Consider the following 16,895-nt stretch of genomic DNA (forward strand, 5'->3'; position numbering starts at 1 on the left):
TTTCCTAAAACAATTCCCGCCAAATCGAAGTAAGTACCTCTCTTCCTTCCCCATAAAACCTAAATTCCCTTTTCTTTCGAAATTTGATAAACCAAGATTGGATTCCCAAAAGAATCCCCAAACACCAAAAAAAATGAAAGGAGGGACTGTTCAGATCAACTGGCACGACACCAAGCCGGTCCTAACCCTAGATTTCCACCCAATTTCGGGCACTCTCGCCACTGGTGGCGCCGATTTCGACATCAAGGTACTCTCTCTTACCAGATTTCGACATTAATCTGAACATTTTCGCTCACCCAGCACTCAAATTGTCCATTTAGAATAGCTTATTTCTAAGTGTTGATTTTTGCTAGAGTGATTTCATTTTGTTAATTGTTGAACTAACTGTTTATTTTTTCCTGTTTAATATTTACCAGCTTTGGTTAATAAGTTCGAGCGAAACAGAGAAGAAACTCCCAGTAGCTTCATATCAAAGTAGCCTTTCTTACCATAGTTCTGCCGTGAATGTTCTTCGCTTCTCTCGTTCAGGTAAGTGAATACCTATGTCTCATTGTTGTCTGCTTTACTGTAGTGTAATGAATATGCTGTACTGTAAAATTATGATTGAGTTGCATAGCGAGTTTCCGCGAATTCTGACATATTAGATCCTGAAATTCATTAAATGTTAGTAATGCTAACTCCAGACTCGGTGAACAGAATGCTTACTGGCTTTGTATATTCTGAACTTTCTAGGATTATATTAAGGTGAAAAGGTGTTTTCATATGCAGAACATTAAGTTTTTCATACCCTTATGAATTTATTTTATCTTCCAAGGGTAGCAGTTACTGTTTTATATTTTATCTTAGAACATTGTTTCCATTTGTATAAGGGCTCATTGGGAAGCGCTTTTAAAATGATTAAAAGCGCTTTTGGTGAAAATATTTTTGGAACCAATCCTTAGGAAAAAAATTCAAGTGAATCTTGAAAATGCACTTGAAGTGCTTCCTACAATTTATCCATGTATGATATTGGTGTGAACCTGTCATTGAGGGTTTTAAGCAGAAATGTAATTTCAGTTTTACTATTTAAGTGGTTAGGAATTGCATGGATTTACAAGGAAATGTAATTTGAGATTTAGTATTTAACAGTCAGGACTTGCACGTAATTGCTTGAAACTCATTCCATGATGAAATTTGTATGTGTTTGTTTCCAACTGGAACACCTTTTTAGTTTTCAGTGAATGTTCATTTCTCTTTCTTTTCGATCTAGATTTCACTTTTCTAAAGATGATAACTTAGATGGAACTTGCTTCTAATGTGCTTGCTTTGGCAATTGTAATCCTCCGTTCTTGCCTCAAACATTGCTTATGAAGAGAATCAAGCTGCTGATGTAGAAATATGTTTTTGGGGTTACGTTTCCCTTCTACGCACACCTGAATGTATAAGACTAAAAGTTACATTTTCATTCCCATTTACTGATGTCAAATTTTTGTTATGTCTAATTTCCATATGTCATAATTTCAAGGACAGAAATACAACTTGCTGACTTAATTAAAGTATGAAATGACTAGCATGTGAGTTTGTGTGTGTATTTTAAACATCCTCCTCCTTAGGGATGACTGGGATGATTTGGCAAATTTGGTTGAGTCTGATCGGGGGAATTTAGTTGATTACATTGATCTGATTTGGATGGTTTTGAGGGTTAGTTTCTGGGAATTTTCCATTGATGTTCTTTTCTTCTGCATGGTTACCAGACTCTCAAGTCCCCATTTGATCCATGAGTGCGATCCCAAACAGGTTGCTCCTAGGTTTTGAAAAATAAAATAAGCAAGAAGTTTCATGGTGGAATAAAGCATGTACTGCAAAGTAGAAGTTCCTATACTTTAAAGTTAGAATTTTGAATGAATGAGGATGAATATCTTCTGGGATGAAGAAGTTTCAAGGTTTAACAGCATCTCAATGGGAGGTGTTCTAATTTTAGTCAATGTTATGCTAAAATGACTGGGCAGTGGGCACTTTTGAAGTGCTTAAGCTAACTATACTAGCTATTTTAGATACTCACCAATTTTGTATTACTTTTTGAATTCAACTTATTTAACAATTATGTTTTAGTCACTCTAGCCACGCGTGAAATGTAGCAGTATTAAGGCATTGAATAGCTAGGCACTAGGAGCCACTTTCTCTCTCCTTAAACATAGGAGTTCCGAGAGGTTGAGGTATTTACGAACTAGATAGCTAGTATGGCTACAACCCCTCACGGAGATTCTCTAAATGTTGAGAGGTCTGAAGTTTGTACATTTTGTAACAATTGGAAAGTACAGAAAATTGTGAATCTAATGAAGACGAATGGCGTCACAGCTCCCAGAGTGTCAATAGAATATGAAATTATGGCATCAACTTTCCATTTTGAAGTCAGCTCTAATTGATCTCACGATAAATTAGATGTGTATTGATTAAACAAAAGGTGTAGAACCAGTAAAGAGAATTTAGAAGTATAGAGGGGTTTAGAGAAGAAGAAGAAGAATGAGACAGAGTAAGAGGAACACCAAGGCAATTGGAGATAATAGAAGAGAAAGATATTTATAATAAAAGAACTATAGAAGGAAGAGAGATTAGGTTTTAAAAGGCAGGGAGGGGTGTGGGGGGGGGGGGGGGGGGGGGCGGGACCAGGAAGGATAATTTCATTCATGAGTTCAGGTTTGTTCTTTTCTTGAATGTATTTCCCTTCCATATCTGAAAACCAAACTCTGTCCTTCAGATAGCAGCTTCACTTTGTTGTACATCTGAGTAGCATTGCATTGGCTTGTTAATGAAGATTGGGTATGCAATAAGAGAAGTTTCTTTTCAAAAGAATAAAACAAATAATTGAAGCTTGGGTGATTGTGTTATTGACACGTCTTCCCTTCATCATGGTTATTGTTGATGTTCCAACTAATATCACTTCTTCAATGATGATGCAGGAGAACAACTTGCCTCTGGTGCGGACGGTATGTGAAGCCACTAACAGAACTTAATTTATTTTATATGTATAACAAGACAATCCTGATTCGCCATTTTAGCTGATTCAATGTCCCTTAAGTTACATGTTCCTGATTCATGTTTTTCTTCTTATCATCAGGAGGTGAGCTCATTGTGTGGAAGTTGCATGCAACAGAAAATAGCAAAGTGTGGAAGGTCCTCAAGACATTGTCGTAAGTTATGCATTATCTACATCATGGTTATGTAAGAGATATCTTCTTTGGAAGCCTAAGACTATGTCCATTGGACGAAATCTAAATTTAAAGCCTTTTGGGTCAACAAAGAACTGTCCATGGTAGTTTAAGATCAGAAAATTTGTAAGTAGAGATAATTAGTAAAATAAATTGAGAGTCTTAGAAATGGGAATGGTAAAGTCGTTAGGTGACCGTCATGGAGAAGTGAACAAAAGCCGCCAATGAGTGATAACAATAAGCGGAGAGTTTATTAATGTTTTATATGGACAAAGGAATCCTATCCATGCATATAAAATAGTCCTTTTGACATAAAATGTCCAGGCTTTTACAGTTTTCGGTTCATATAAATAATGAAACACCAAATCGGATGTTCAACGTGCTTATTGTCATTGGATCCATAGCCTCTCCCGGAAAAAGAAAACTTGAACTTAGATAGCACCCGCTCCTTATCCCATCCTTATCCTTATTAGATTTGAGTTTTAGCATTGTAAATTAAAACAGGTTAACCAATTAGTTTGTGAATTATGACAAAACAATGATTTTTATTGTATACAAAATAATTACAACTCACATGCATGTTAAGCATCTCTCTATTCATAACTGAAACCAGTTAAACACCAAATCAGATTGGCATGAATGAAACTTAGTGATTGTTGGAGGCTTGGTGCTTTATTATCTCCTCTACCTATCTATTCCCCTCTGTTAGAATTACTGCAAACCCTAACCTTCTTAGTCTTCTACACATCCTCTTTCTTCAAAATTTTATCATCCTAAATCCCCATGGTTATATACCCAATGCTCACCTCAGATCATTCCTGGCATCACTAAGAAATTTAATTTGAATGGTGACCCTTTTGTATGCATTGCATTTGCATATTAGTTCAAGGTACAGCTGGCAAGGCACCAGTTTAGGCAATTTAGGTCTAACAGAATCAGGTATTTGCCTGCTTGATCCCATTCGTCTGTCACATGTAGCCTGAAACCAATGTGCTATTTGAATTTTAAAATTTTTGTTAATCAGACACACATACACACCCTAATGTGTTTCTGATTTGTCTGAAATTATCACCATTTGATCAAACAACAAAGCCTTTTCCCACTAAGTGGGGTCGGCTATATGACTCCTAGAACGCCATTGCGCTCGGTTTTGTGTCATGTCCTCCGTTAGATCCAAGTAATCAAGTCTTTTCTTAGGGTCTCTTCCAAAGTTTTCCTAGGTCTTCCTCTACCCCTTCGGCCCTGAACTTCTGTCCCGTAGTCACATTTTCGAACCGGAGCGTCAGTAGGCCTTCTTTGCACATGTCCAAACCACCGGAACCGATTTTCTCTCATATTTCCTTCAATTTTGGCTACTCCTACTTTACCTTGGATATCCTCATTCCCAATCTTATCCTTTCTCGTGTGCCCATACATCCCACGAAGCATCCTCATCTCCGCTACACCCATTTTGTGTACGTGTTGATGCTTCACCGCCCAACATTCTGTGCCATACAACATCGTTGGTTTTATTGCCGTCCTATAAAATTTTCCCTTGAGCTTCAGTGGCCTACGACGATCACACAACACGCCGGATACACTCTTACACTTCATCCATCCAGCTTGTATTCTATGGTTGAGATCTCCATCTAATTCTCCGTTCTCTTGCAAGATAGATCCTAGGTAGCGAAAACGGTCACTTTTTGTGATCTTCGCCATATTGCTCCGGTCATTAGTGTGGATAAGTATATAAATGGATAGAGATAGGAAAGCAAACACAAGATGTACGTGGTTCACCCAGATTGGCTACGTCCACGGAATAGAGGAGTTCTCATTAATTGTGAAAGGTTTACACAAGTACATAGGTTCAAGCTCTCCTTTAGGGAGTACAAGTGAATGATTTAGTACAAATGACATTAGGAAATATTGTGGGAGAATGATCTCGTAACCACGAAACTTCTAAGTACCGGAGTGTGGTATCGTCTTGACTTTCCTTATCTGTCTCATAGGTAGATGTGGAATCTTCTCTGGAAGTACTCTTCCTCCATCCAGGGGTGGTATCTGTAACTGGTGGAGATGCACAAGGTAATGTATCAATGTCACTTGAAGCTTACTTGTAGTTTCAGGCTTGGTCAAGCGCGATACAAACCATGTAGTAGGAGTCCCCCAAGTCGCCGAGCTAGGGGATCTGCTGAAAGAGGTAACAGACAAGGTAAGCAATCAGAGCTCCGGCTGATTGTTCACATTCTCCCTATCTTGCAGGCAGCATGAAGGATAAAGAGAAGAAAAATGAGAAGAGATGATATGGGATACTTTTGCTTTTGAAGAAGTAACTTTCCACAGGCTTATTCTTGAACTGGGCTGGAGGGTTTTCTGGTTTCCTCCAAAGTATAAGGCCGACTGAAGAATTTGAGGGTCAAAACAAGTCCATCAAATCTAGAGTACGTTCGACCCTGCTGATATGGGATACTTTTGCTTTTGACAGAGTAGTGGATGTATCGGCACGTGTGCTGTTACGCTTGTCTCCACATGCTTCCTTGTATCCTTCTCACTTGCCCTATCTGTTCCTCAGGCAGATGCGGTATCTTCCCTGGAATCATAAGATGTTGAAGATGAGTACTCGAGAGCAATGCCAGGGTAGGGGGTTCCAGGCAGTCAGTTCCTGGCTGGAAGCTTGATTCCAAGTGCTGACTGATTGCTCTCTTTCTCCTTGTCTTGCAGGTAAGAACAAGGCCAAAGGAAAAGACAGGGAAAAAGCATGATATGGGATACTCTTGCTTTTAACCCTGATGATATGAGATATTCTTGCTCTAGTATAGCTTGTTTACAGAGGTATTATCGGGGGGAAAGAAAGCTGAATATTTCGAAAGGCTTCGTTGGGAGTGCCCTCTCAGATAAGAGGAAGGGTTGAGCATTTTTGCAGGTCTGCCTGTCCGTTGGGGATGGAGGTCGACATATATAGGAGTCTCCCTAACATCAAGTAATAATGCTATTCCTTTACCCTGCTTGGTCATAGCACGGTAGTGGGAGCTGCCAGCTTCACAAGTTTTAACTCTGTCAGAGCACTTTGAAAAAGTGGTCTGTGGTATCTGGAAAGCTGATGTTGCGTGTGAAGATTACAGACAAGCTTTATCCAAGGAGATCCGGCTCTTGAAGTTGGGAAAGTGGTGCCTCTTCGGTTTTCGAACAAGCAATCATGTCGGGGATCTGGCTCTCGAGATTCGGAGAACGATGCCTCTTCGATTTTTGAGAAAACAATCATGCTGGGGGTGTGGCTCTCGAGATTCGGAGAGCGGTGTCTTCGATTTTTGAGAAAGTAATCATGTTGGGAGTCTGGCTCTCGAGATTCGGAGGGCGGTGCCTCTTCGATTTTGGAGCAAGCAATCTTGTTGGGAGTGTTTTCTCGAATATGAGTAAAGGTTGGGCATGTTTGCTAGTCTACCTTGCCACGAAGCACAGAGGTTGACACACAGGGACTTTCCAATTATCCAGCAGTGGTACTGTTCCTTTACCCTCTCTTCGATTTTTGAGAAAGTAATCATGTTAGGAGTCTGGCTCTTGAGATTCGGAGGGCGGTGCCTCTTCGATTTTGGAGCAAGCAATCTTGTTGGGGGTGTTTTCTCGAATGTGAGTAAAGGTTGGGCATGTTTGCTAGTCTACCTTGCCACGAAGCACAGAGGTTGACACACAGGGACTTTCAAATTATCCAGCAGTGGTACTGTTCCTTTACCCTCTCTTCGATTTTTGAGAAAGTAATCATGTTGGGAGTCTGGCTCTCGAGATTCGGAGGGCGATGCCTCTTCGATTTTGAGGCAAGCAATCTTGTTGGGAGTGTTTTCTCGAATGTGAGTAAAGGTTGGGCATGTTTGCTAGTCTACCTTGCCATGAAGCACAGAGGTTGACACACCGAGACTTTCCAATTATCCAGCAGTGGTACTGTTCCTTTACCCTTGTGGGTAATAATATGGTAGCTAGGCCTTCAAAATTTATGTGTCTAAACTTTGTTAGTGTTGTTTCTTTGCTATTCTTTTACCCTTCTTGGTCAGAGCGATGTAGTGAGAGTTGCAAGCTTCACGTGTCTCGACTTTGTCAGAGAACTTTGGCAAAGTTATATGTGGTACCCATGAGCTACTGTTGCGTGTGGGAAGTGGGTGATTGAACAGTACGATTCATGTGCTTTCTACTTCGCCAGAAATCTTCGACAGAATGCCCATAATTTCCGCAAAGCTGAGTGTGCGTGTGACAGGTGCTGACAAGGCTGGAAAAGTAGTCTCAACTTTGTCAGAGAACTTTGGCAAAGTTATATGTGGTACCCATGAGCTACTGTTGCGTGTGGGAAGTGGATGATTGAACAGTACGATTCATGTGCTTTCTACTTCGCCAGAAATCTTCGACAGAATGCCCATAATTTCCGCAAAGCTGAATGTGCGTGTGACAGGTGCTGACAAGGCTGGAAAAGTTGGTGCCTCTTCGATTTCTGAGATCGGCCCTCGTGGTCTCTGAGCAGCCTAGCTTTTGAGAAAGCAAACCTCTTCGATTTCTGAGATCGGCCCTCGTGGTCTCTGGGCAGCCCAGCTTTTGAGAAAGCAAACCTCTTCGATTTCTGAGATCGACCTTCGTGGTCTTTGAGCAGCCCAGCTTTTGAGAAAGCAAACGCATCTTCGATTTCTGAGATCGACCCTCGTGGTCTCTGAGCAGCCCAGCTTTTGAGAAAGCAAACGCCTCTTCGATTTTTGAAGCTTCGTCGAGTGCAGATTTTTATAGAGGCTGACATTAAGTTCCAAAGCACACTTGAATATCCACCAGTAGAAGCTCCATTCTTGCACTTCTAAGATCTTGATTTGTCCGACCTCTTCTCTCTTCTACACCTTTGAAAATGTCTGGCCCCTCCGACCGTCGTTTTGACTTGAACCTTGTTGAAGAGGCAGCCCCGCCTTCTCCAGACAACATATGGCGCCCATCCTTCGTCTCCCCTACTGGTCCTCTTACCGTTGGGGATTCCGTGATGAAGAATGATATGACCGCTGCGGTAGTGGCCAGGAACCTTCTCACTCCCAAAGATAACAGACTACTTTCCAAACGGTCTGATGAGTTGGCTGTTAAGGATTCTCTGGCTCTTAGTGTTCAGTGTGCAGGTTCTGTGTCTAATATGGCCCAACGCCTATTTGCTCGAACCCGCCAAGTTGAATCATTGGCGGCTGAAGTGATGAGTCTCAAACAGGAGATTAGAGGGCTCAAGCATGAGAATAAACAGTTGCACCGGCTCGCACATGACTATGCTACAAACATGAAGAGGAAGCTTGACCAAATGAAGGAATCTGATGGTCAGGTTTTACTTGATCATCAAAGATTTGTGGGTTTGTTCCAAAGGCATTTATTGCCTTCGTCTTCTGGGGCTGTGCCGCGTAATGAAACTCCAAATGATCAACCTCTGATGCCTCCTCCTTCTAGGGTTCTGTCCAGTACTGAGGCTCCGAATGATCCCCCTCCGGTGCCTTCTCTTTCTGGGGCTCCACCGACTGCCGAGACTTCTCCTAAGCAACCTTTGTGAAGGCTCCCTCTTGTTTGTTTATTTTGACTTAAGTATATGTACATATTTGTAATTTATCGGGGATATCAATAAATAAGCTTTCCTTCATTTCAACGTATTGTGTTAAATCACCAAAGCCTTCTTCGCTAAGTTCTTTGAATTTTCTTTTGTTGAAGCTTGTATGTTGGAGCTTTGTGAGTGGAGCATGTAAGTTGAGGTAGTGTTCCCTTAATTTCCCGAGCGAGGACAACTTCTCGGTTGGAGACTTGGAAAATCCAAGTCACTGAGTGGGATCGGCTATATGAATCTTAGAACGCCATTGTGTTCTGTCCTGTGTCATGTCCTCCGTTAGATCCAAGTACTCTAAGTCTTTTCTTAGGGTCTCTCTCAAAGTTTTCCTGGGTCTTCCTCTATCCCTTCGGCCCTGAACCTCTGTCCCATAGTCGCATCTTCTAATCGGAGCGTCAGTAGGCCTTCTTTGCACATGTCCAAACCACCGTAACCGATTTTCTCTCATCTTTCCTTCAATTTCGGCTACTCCTACTTTACCCCGAATATCCTCATTCCTAATCTTATCCTTTCTCGTGTGCCCACACATCCAACGAAGCATCCTCATCTCCGCTACACCCATTTTGTGTACGTGTTGATGCTTCACCGCCCAACATTCTGTGCCATACAGCATCGCCGGCCTTATTGCCGTCCTATAAAATTTTCCCTTGAGCTTCAGTGGCATACGGCGGTCACACAACACGCCGGATGCACTCTTCCACTTCATCCATCCAGCTTGTATTCTATGGTTGAGATCTCCATCTAATTCTCCGTTCTTTTGCAAGATAGATCCTAGGTAACGAAAACGGTCGCTCTTTGGTATTTCTTGATCTCCGATCCTCACCCCTAACTCGTTTTGGCCTCCATTTGCACTGAACTTGCACTCCATATATTCTGTCTTTGATCGGCTTAGGCGAAGACCTTTAGATTCCAACACTTCTCTCCAAAGGTTAAGCTTTGCATTTACCCCTTCTTGAGTTTCATCTATCAACACTATATCGTCTGCGAAAAGCATACACCAAGGAATATCATCTTGAATATGTCCTGTTAACTCATCCATTACCAACGCAAAAAGGTAAGGACTTAAGGATGAGCCTTGATGTAATCCTACAGTTATGGGAAAGCTTTCGGTTTGTCCTTCATGAGTTCTTACGGCAGTCTTTGCTCCTTCATACATATCTTGTATAGCTTGGATATATGCTACTCGTACTCCTTTCTTCTCTAAAATCCTCCAAAGAATGTCTCTTGGGACCCTATCATACGCTTTTTCCAAATCTATAAAGACCATGTGTAAATCCTTTTTCCCATCTCTATATCTTTCCATCAATCTTCGTAAGAGATAGATTGCCTCCATGGTTGAGCGCCCTGGCATGAACCCAAATTGGTTGTCCGAAACCCGTGTCTCTTGCCTCAATCTATGCTCAATGACTCTCTCCCAGAGCTTCATTGTATGACTCATTAGCTTAATACCCCTATAGTTCATGCAATTTTGTACATCGCCCTTATTCTTGTAGATAGGCACCAAAGTGCTCGTTCGCCACTCATTTGGCATCTTCTTCGTTTTCAAAATCCTATTGAAAAGGTCAGTGAGCCATGTTATACCTGTCTCTCCCAAAACTTTCCACACTTCGATTGGTATATCGTCTGGGCCTACTGCTTTTCTATGCTTCATCTTCTTCAAAGCTACAACCACTTCTTCCTTCCGGATTCTACGATAAAAAGAGTAGTTTCTACACTCTTCTGAGTTACTCAACTCCCCTAAAGAAGCACTCCTTTCATGTCCTTCATTGAAAAGATTATGAAAATAACCTTTCCATCTGTCTTTAACCGCGTTCTCTGTAGCAAGAACCTTTCCATCCTCATCCTTGATGCACCTCACTTGGTTTAGGTCTCTTGTCTTCTTTTCCCTTGCTCTAGCTAGTTTATAGATATCCAACTCTCCTTCTTTGGTATCTAGTCGTTTATACATATCGTCATAAGCCGCTAACTTAGCTTCTCTCACAGCTTTCTTCGCCTCTTGCTTCGCTTTTCTATACCTTTCACCATTTTCATCGGTCCTATCCTTGTATAAGGCTTTACAACATTCCTTCTTAGCCTTCACCTTTGTTTGTACCTCCTCATTCCACCACCAAGATTCCTTTTGGTGTGGGGCAAAGCCCTTGGACTCTCCTAATACCTCTTTTGCTACTTTTCGGATACAACTAGCCATGGAATCCCATATTTGGTTAGCTTCCCCCTCTCTATCCCACACACACTGGGTGATTATTTTCTCTTTGAAAATGGCTTGTTCTTCTTCTTTTAGATTCCACCATCTAGTCCTTGGGCACTTCCAAGTCTTGTTCTTTTTTCTCACTCTTTTGATATTTACATCCATCACCAACAAGCGATGTTGATTAGCCACGCTCTCTCCTGGTATAACTTTGCAATCCTTACAAGTTATACGATCCCTTTTCCTCATTAGAAGAAAATCTATTTGTGTTTTTGACGACCCACTCTTGTAGGTGATCACATGTTCTTCCCGCTTCTTAAAGAAGGTGTTGGCTAAGAAGAGATCATATGCCATTGCAAAATCCAAGATAGCTTCCCCATCCTCGTTTCTCTCCCCAAAACCATGGCCACCATGAAAACCTCCATAATTGCCTGTCTCCCTGCCCACGTGTCCATTTAAATCTCCTCCTATAAATAACTTCTCCGTCTGAGCAATTCCTTGCACCAAGTCTCCAAGGTCTTCCAAAAATTTCTCCTTCGAACTCGTATCCAACCCTACTTGAGGTGCGTACGCACTAATCACATTGATAAGTTCTTGTCCTATTACAATCTTGATTGCCATGATTCTATCTCCTACCCTCTTGACATCTACAACATCTTGTGTCAAGGTCTTGTCCACGATGATGCCAACACCGTTTCTCGTTCTATTTGTGCCCGAATACCATAGTTTAAACCCTGAGTTTTCTAGATCCTTTGCCTTACGCCCAACCCACTTAGTTTCTTGTAGGCACATAATATTTATCCTTCTCCTCACCATAACTTCTACTACTTCCATAGATTTTCCCGTCAAGGTTCCTATATTCCACGTTCCTAAACGCATTTTGCTCTCTTGAACTCTACCCTTCTGTCCTAGCTTCTTCACCCTTCCCCGTCTAATAGGATCAAAGTACTTCTTTTGTGTGTCCCGTGTAAAGTTGATAGGAGCATATGCTCCCAAACAACTTTGAGTGGAGTCGTTCGAAAAGAAGTTTCTATAGCCCCCTTGCTCATTTAACACTGCATCCGGGTGCCGATGGAGATACAGCGACCCTTGCTCACTTATCACTGTGCTCGGGCCACACAGCGCGCCACTTACGGGTGACGCCCTAGCTTTAACGCGATTTCGTTCTGGATTCATTTTCATAAGGATTCGACGTGATCATGGAGTGCCGGCTGTCGACTACCTGATGCCCTCCCCCTCCTCCTTTATCCGGGCTTGGGACCGGCAATGTAAGATAAACTTACACGGCGGAGTTCACCATTTGATCAAACGCTTACGTAATTTCTATGTTAGCTGATTTTTTTTAAAGGATCTTCATTTGATGCATACTTAAAAAGCAGTCTCTCAAATAGTGTTATTTTAGAGTTGAGGGACTGTAAAATGTGTATACACACAAATGACCTGTACTTGATCCTGTTAGTTTGTTGCATTCAGTTTGATACCATGTACCAATTTGTGATAGATAAAATTTGTAATTTTATGCATAGGTACTAGGTGAAGAATTTGAATTCAGTTTATGTAGTCGATTTAGTACTGGCAATCTGTGGCATCTTGGAGTTCAATTTCAGATGTATTTCAATCAAAATGTCAGATCAACTGTTTAGAGCTTTATTAGGTCATTTTTTTCTTGCATGAGTCCTATGTTCATGACTGGCTTTTCTTGAGTTAGATTTCACCGCAAGGATGTGCTTGACCTCCAGTGGTCTACTGATGGTGCATATCTCATCTCCGGGTCAGTGGATAATTCTTGCATCATATGGGATGTGAACAAAGGTAAGAAATAGATGGCTAACCAAAATAACTGTAGCAAATATCTGTTAATAGTTTATAAAAGATCAAGAATGATCTTTCCTGTTTCTATTCATCAGGTTCTGTCCATCAGATTCTGGATTCCCATTGCCATTATGTTCAAGGTGTGGCATGGGACCCATTGGCCAACTACGTTGCTTCCCTTAGTTCTGATAGAACTTGTCGCATTTACGTCAAGAAGCGTCATTCAAAAGGGACAGGTGCTGAGAAGACAAATTATGTTTCCCAGCATGTTATTTCGAAGGCTGAACATCCACTTTCGGATGATTCTAAGGTTGGCAAATAGTAAATCATCTATGCATTTCGTTTTTATCATAATAATACATGGTGGATGATTCTAAGGTTGGCAAATAGTAAATCATCTATGCATTTCGTTTTTATCATAATAATACATGGAATACACATGTTCTAAGCTTCTTGATGTTTTCTAATGCAGTCTGCAAAAAACCATCTCTTTCTTGATGAGACATTGCCATCTTTCTTTCGAAGATTAGCATGGTCACCTGATGGATCATTTCTGCTTGTTCCAGCAGGTACTAGCTCAATAGAATGCTCACCGAAATGTGGACTTATTTAGTGTAATTTTCTGTCCATGATGGTCAGTTGTGTTCCAATGGGTATTGTATGTTTGTTACCACCTCCCCCATTTTTGTTGGCAATTATTGTTGTATGGATGACATAGTCTCTAGGTGAGGACTGTAACTAATTTAGTAGCATCCATTGGGTTAGTCTACGTTGTAGAAATGTAATTTGCTCCATCATCTTTTAGATGGACAATGTCATATTCATGGATCTCACTGTCAGTTATAAGTTGAGAAGATCTAGCTTAAAGTAAGGCTCATAAATCCAAATGCCAACTTGAGTTAGCACACATGGAGCTAGCCTTGGGTGGTCACGAATGATATGATAGCAAGTAGTTGTGAGGTTCAAGGGCCATGGTTATGATGACATCTTGGGGCCATTGAGGGAATGGGCCACGTCAAATAGTATATGTGTCATATGAGTGATTTTCTTGTTGGTGAAGACCCAAAGGCCTAAAGGATGAGAAACTTTGATACCATTAAATCCCGCATAGGCTATGGGTGGGTAGATTTAGGGTATTTAAGTAAGTTCTAGAATATAATATTCATTACTTGTACTTTTCTTGATTAAGGTTTTAGCAATTTAGGTTTCTGTGCTTTATGTGTTGTAGGGCCTTAAGTATGTCATGCTATTGTTTTTTGTTTAATTGAATTATGATAGCTCAAAAGAACCCATTATTTGCAATCATATTGATTTTCAGGACTCTTTGTAGTGAATTTAATTTTTGATGATTGAAGTACACACCATTTTAATTTTCAGTGTTGGTAGATTCGCTCAAGACATGTATGACTTGTATTAGGCTATAAAATGAGTGTGGAGAGACTCTGGAATTTATGGACTGAAGCATCTCTAGAATAACATACTTCGGTTTTAGACCTTTCCGACTTGTGACTACTTATGCTGGATTTTTAAGGGAGCGTAGGTGCTGCTGGAATTCAATCTGGCAGATAGTGCTATCTTGGTTTAGGGCCTTAGTTTGAATTTTGTTTGATAGGTTAAGCACCCTTTTAAGGCTCGTTACTCAGGTTGATTTTGTGCTTTTCTGTCTTGAGTATAAGTATCCTAGACTGCTTTGGAATCATGGTAGATATGTACATGTATGCCTATACATACGCAAATAAGAATATGCCTATACATACACAAATAAGAATTTGCCTATACATACGCAAATAAGAATATGCCTATAAGTGTATGTATGCATGTATTATGTATGTATGTATGCATGCATGCATGGATCTTTACATAGTTTGAACTTTTAATGGGTTTTATAATTTTGTTTAGGATTGGTGCATATATGTTTTAAAAGGATGAAAAGATGATCTGAGATGTCCTATTTAGGTTACTGTATGTTCCTGAAATAAGATGGTCATTTAGACATCCCTCTGAATCCTGACTCCCTACTATGCATAATTAGTTAGTTACCACTAATGTTAGGGTTCATTACACCTTTTTTTGACGTAACAATCTTCCAATTTCAGGTTCCTACAAAGTATCACCCACACCAGAAACAGTAAATACTGCTTATGTATTTTCTAGGAAGGACCTTTCAAGGCAAGGCATCACCGTTATTTTTTAGTGCTGAATATTGTTTCTCTTAAAGTGATTCTTCATCTATATTCCACCTAAGTTTTGTGTTGGGTATCATAGCATGATCCTGTTCTTTTCAGTGTCACGACTCACGATTGTGAAGTAAATGAACTAAGTTTGAAGGGAACTTTCTTCTTGCATTTATTCTCACATTTCATGTTAACACAGGCCTGCTCTACAGCTCCCTGGTGCCTGCAAACCTGTTATAGCAGTTCGTTTCTGCCCTTTGCTTTTTAGCCTGCGGGGGTCAAATCAATGTACGCATGGTGGTTACATTGTTATTTTGCAACATACTGTAGCTTTGTTGATGGATTATAGTAATATGAATATTCTTTGGTGAATTTGCAGCTGGGTTCTTTAACCTTCCCCACCGCATTGTTTTTGCTGTGGCCACTCTAAATTCGTTGTACATTTATGACACAGAGAGTGTTCCTCCGATTGCTATCTTTGCTGGTCTTCACTATGCAGCTATAACAGACATTGCATGGTAAACTTTGTATCAGTTGTCTGCAGTAAACTATTTATTTGATGTTTTAATTATGATAAGTTTGACCTCTGATGTTTTTTCTTCAAAAGGTCACCCGACGCTCATTATCTAGCAGTGTCTTCTCAAGATGGTTACTGCACTGTTGTTGAATTTGAGAATAATGAACTGGGGTCACCTATATATTTATCAGGTTTTCTGTCCTTGCATTTTCTAAATCTATTTATCACTAATTTTTGTATCCATCAATTCTTCCATTGCTTGGTTTATCCTTACTCCAGTTTCATTGTGCAACAGAAGAAAAGACAGTCGTGGGTCACGAGAAGAGAAGCCAAGTTCACAAGCCAGAGGACATGGTAATTGAAGCTATGAAAAATGATAGTCCTGTTGAGAAGGAAGAGGACATAGCGACTGAAGCTACTGCGACTGATAGTCTTATAACAACAGAGAGTGGAAAATCAGAAACGAAAGGAAAAGAAGTTGTGGGTGAAGAGAACGAAAGCTCAGTTGAGAAGCCAGATGTCATGGTAGTTGATAGTATTGTTGCAGAAGAAATGGGAAAATCAGAAGCAGAAAGGAATGAAGGTAAAAATGAATCACCAATTGTAAGTAAACCTTCGAAAAGGCGTATTACACCCATGGCAATTGACCCCTAATAGCTTCCACTCTCACCTTTGTAAACACTAGTTAATGTAACGTTTCACTTGCCGGGTTCTGATTTAACAGCCAATCTTCAGTTGTAGGATTCGCTTGTGGTTATTGAATCGTAGTTACTGATGCTAGAAAGGCCATCCTTTTGATCCCTTTTGCAAGTCAATATTGTAAAAGCCAGATACCTTTGGAAATGTTTGCACTCATGAGTAGTAAGTTTGATCCTTTTTTCAATCGCAGTGTTGGTTGTTCGCAAAAGTTTTAAACTATATTTAACACTAGCCAGTAGTTAATTCGTACAATAATTAAGAAGCTTTCTTCACTCTCCCACACGAGAAGTGGAATAATTGGTGATGCATTGATGATTGATAAAACATCGGCTTTTTGATTCCATAACGCTCGAGCAGGAAGGCGATTCGATGTTCAACGCATTGATTTTGTTATCGGCAGCCAAACGGAGGCTGTTAACATAGGCCTTGATTTCCAACACAAACTAACCAGCAATTGTGATGCTGAACAGAGTAACCCTTATCGAACAGGTTGGCCAAGTAGTTGGCCAGAGGAATATTGTAACAAGTGAACGGGATGGGTTTAAAACCGCCCTTCAAGGAGGCAAAAAAACCATCCCCCCACATCAACATCCTTTCCTCTTTGTCACACGGGAGCCGCATCGCACTATCGACAATCTTAATCCCCAAACTCTCCTCCTCTATCTGTTTCAATCCGGTTTTGTACCCTAAACCCCGAAAACTAGTCCCGAATGAGTCAGAAAGCACAGTGTAATGGTGG

General features: G+C 40.7%; 1 protein-coding gene across 1 annotated transcript; it reads left to right on the forward strand.

The window, feature by feature from the left end:
• On the forward strand, window positions 1-16,340 carry LOC103417546 (chromatin assembly factor 1 subunit FAS2). Its single transcript, XM_029100750.2, has 12 exons — window positions 1-247; window positions 417-528; window positions 2,940-2,966; window positions 3,098-3,170; window positions 12,663-12,766; window positions 12,862-13,076; window positions 13,239-13,335; window positions 14,863-14,935; window positions 15,140-15,228; window positions 15,320-15,458; window positions 15,548-15,648; window positions 15,753-16,340. Exons 1-12 carry the CDS (start codon window positions 134-136, stop codon window positions 16,109-16,111), a joined length of 1,503 nt encoding a protein of 500 aa, XP_028956583.1. The 5' UTR covers window positions 1-133; the 3' UTR covers window positions 16,112-16,340.
• The last annotated feature ends 555 nt before the right edge of the window (window positions 16,341-16,895 follow it).

This window comes from Malus domestica, chromosome 01 (assembly GCF_042453785.1).
Source record: "Malus domestica chromosome 01, GDT2T_hap1".
NCBI classification, from domain to species: Eukaryota; Viridiplantae; Streptophyta; class Magnoliopsida; order Rosales; family Rosaceae; genus Malus; species Malus domestica.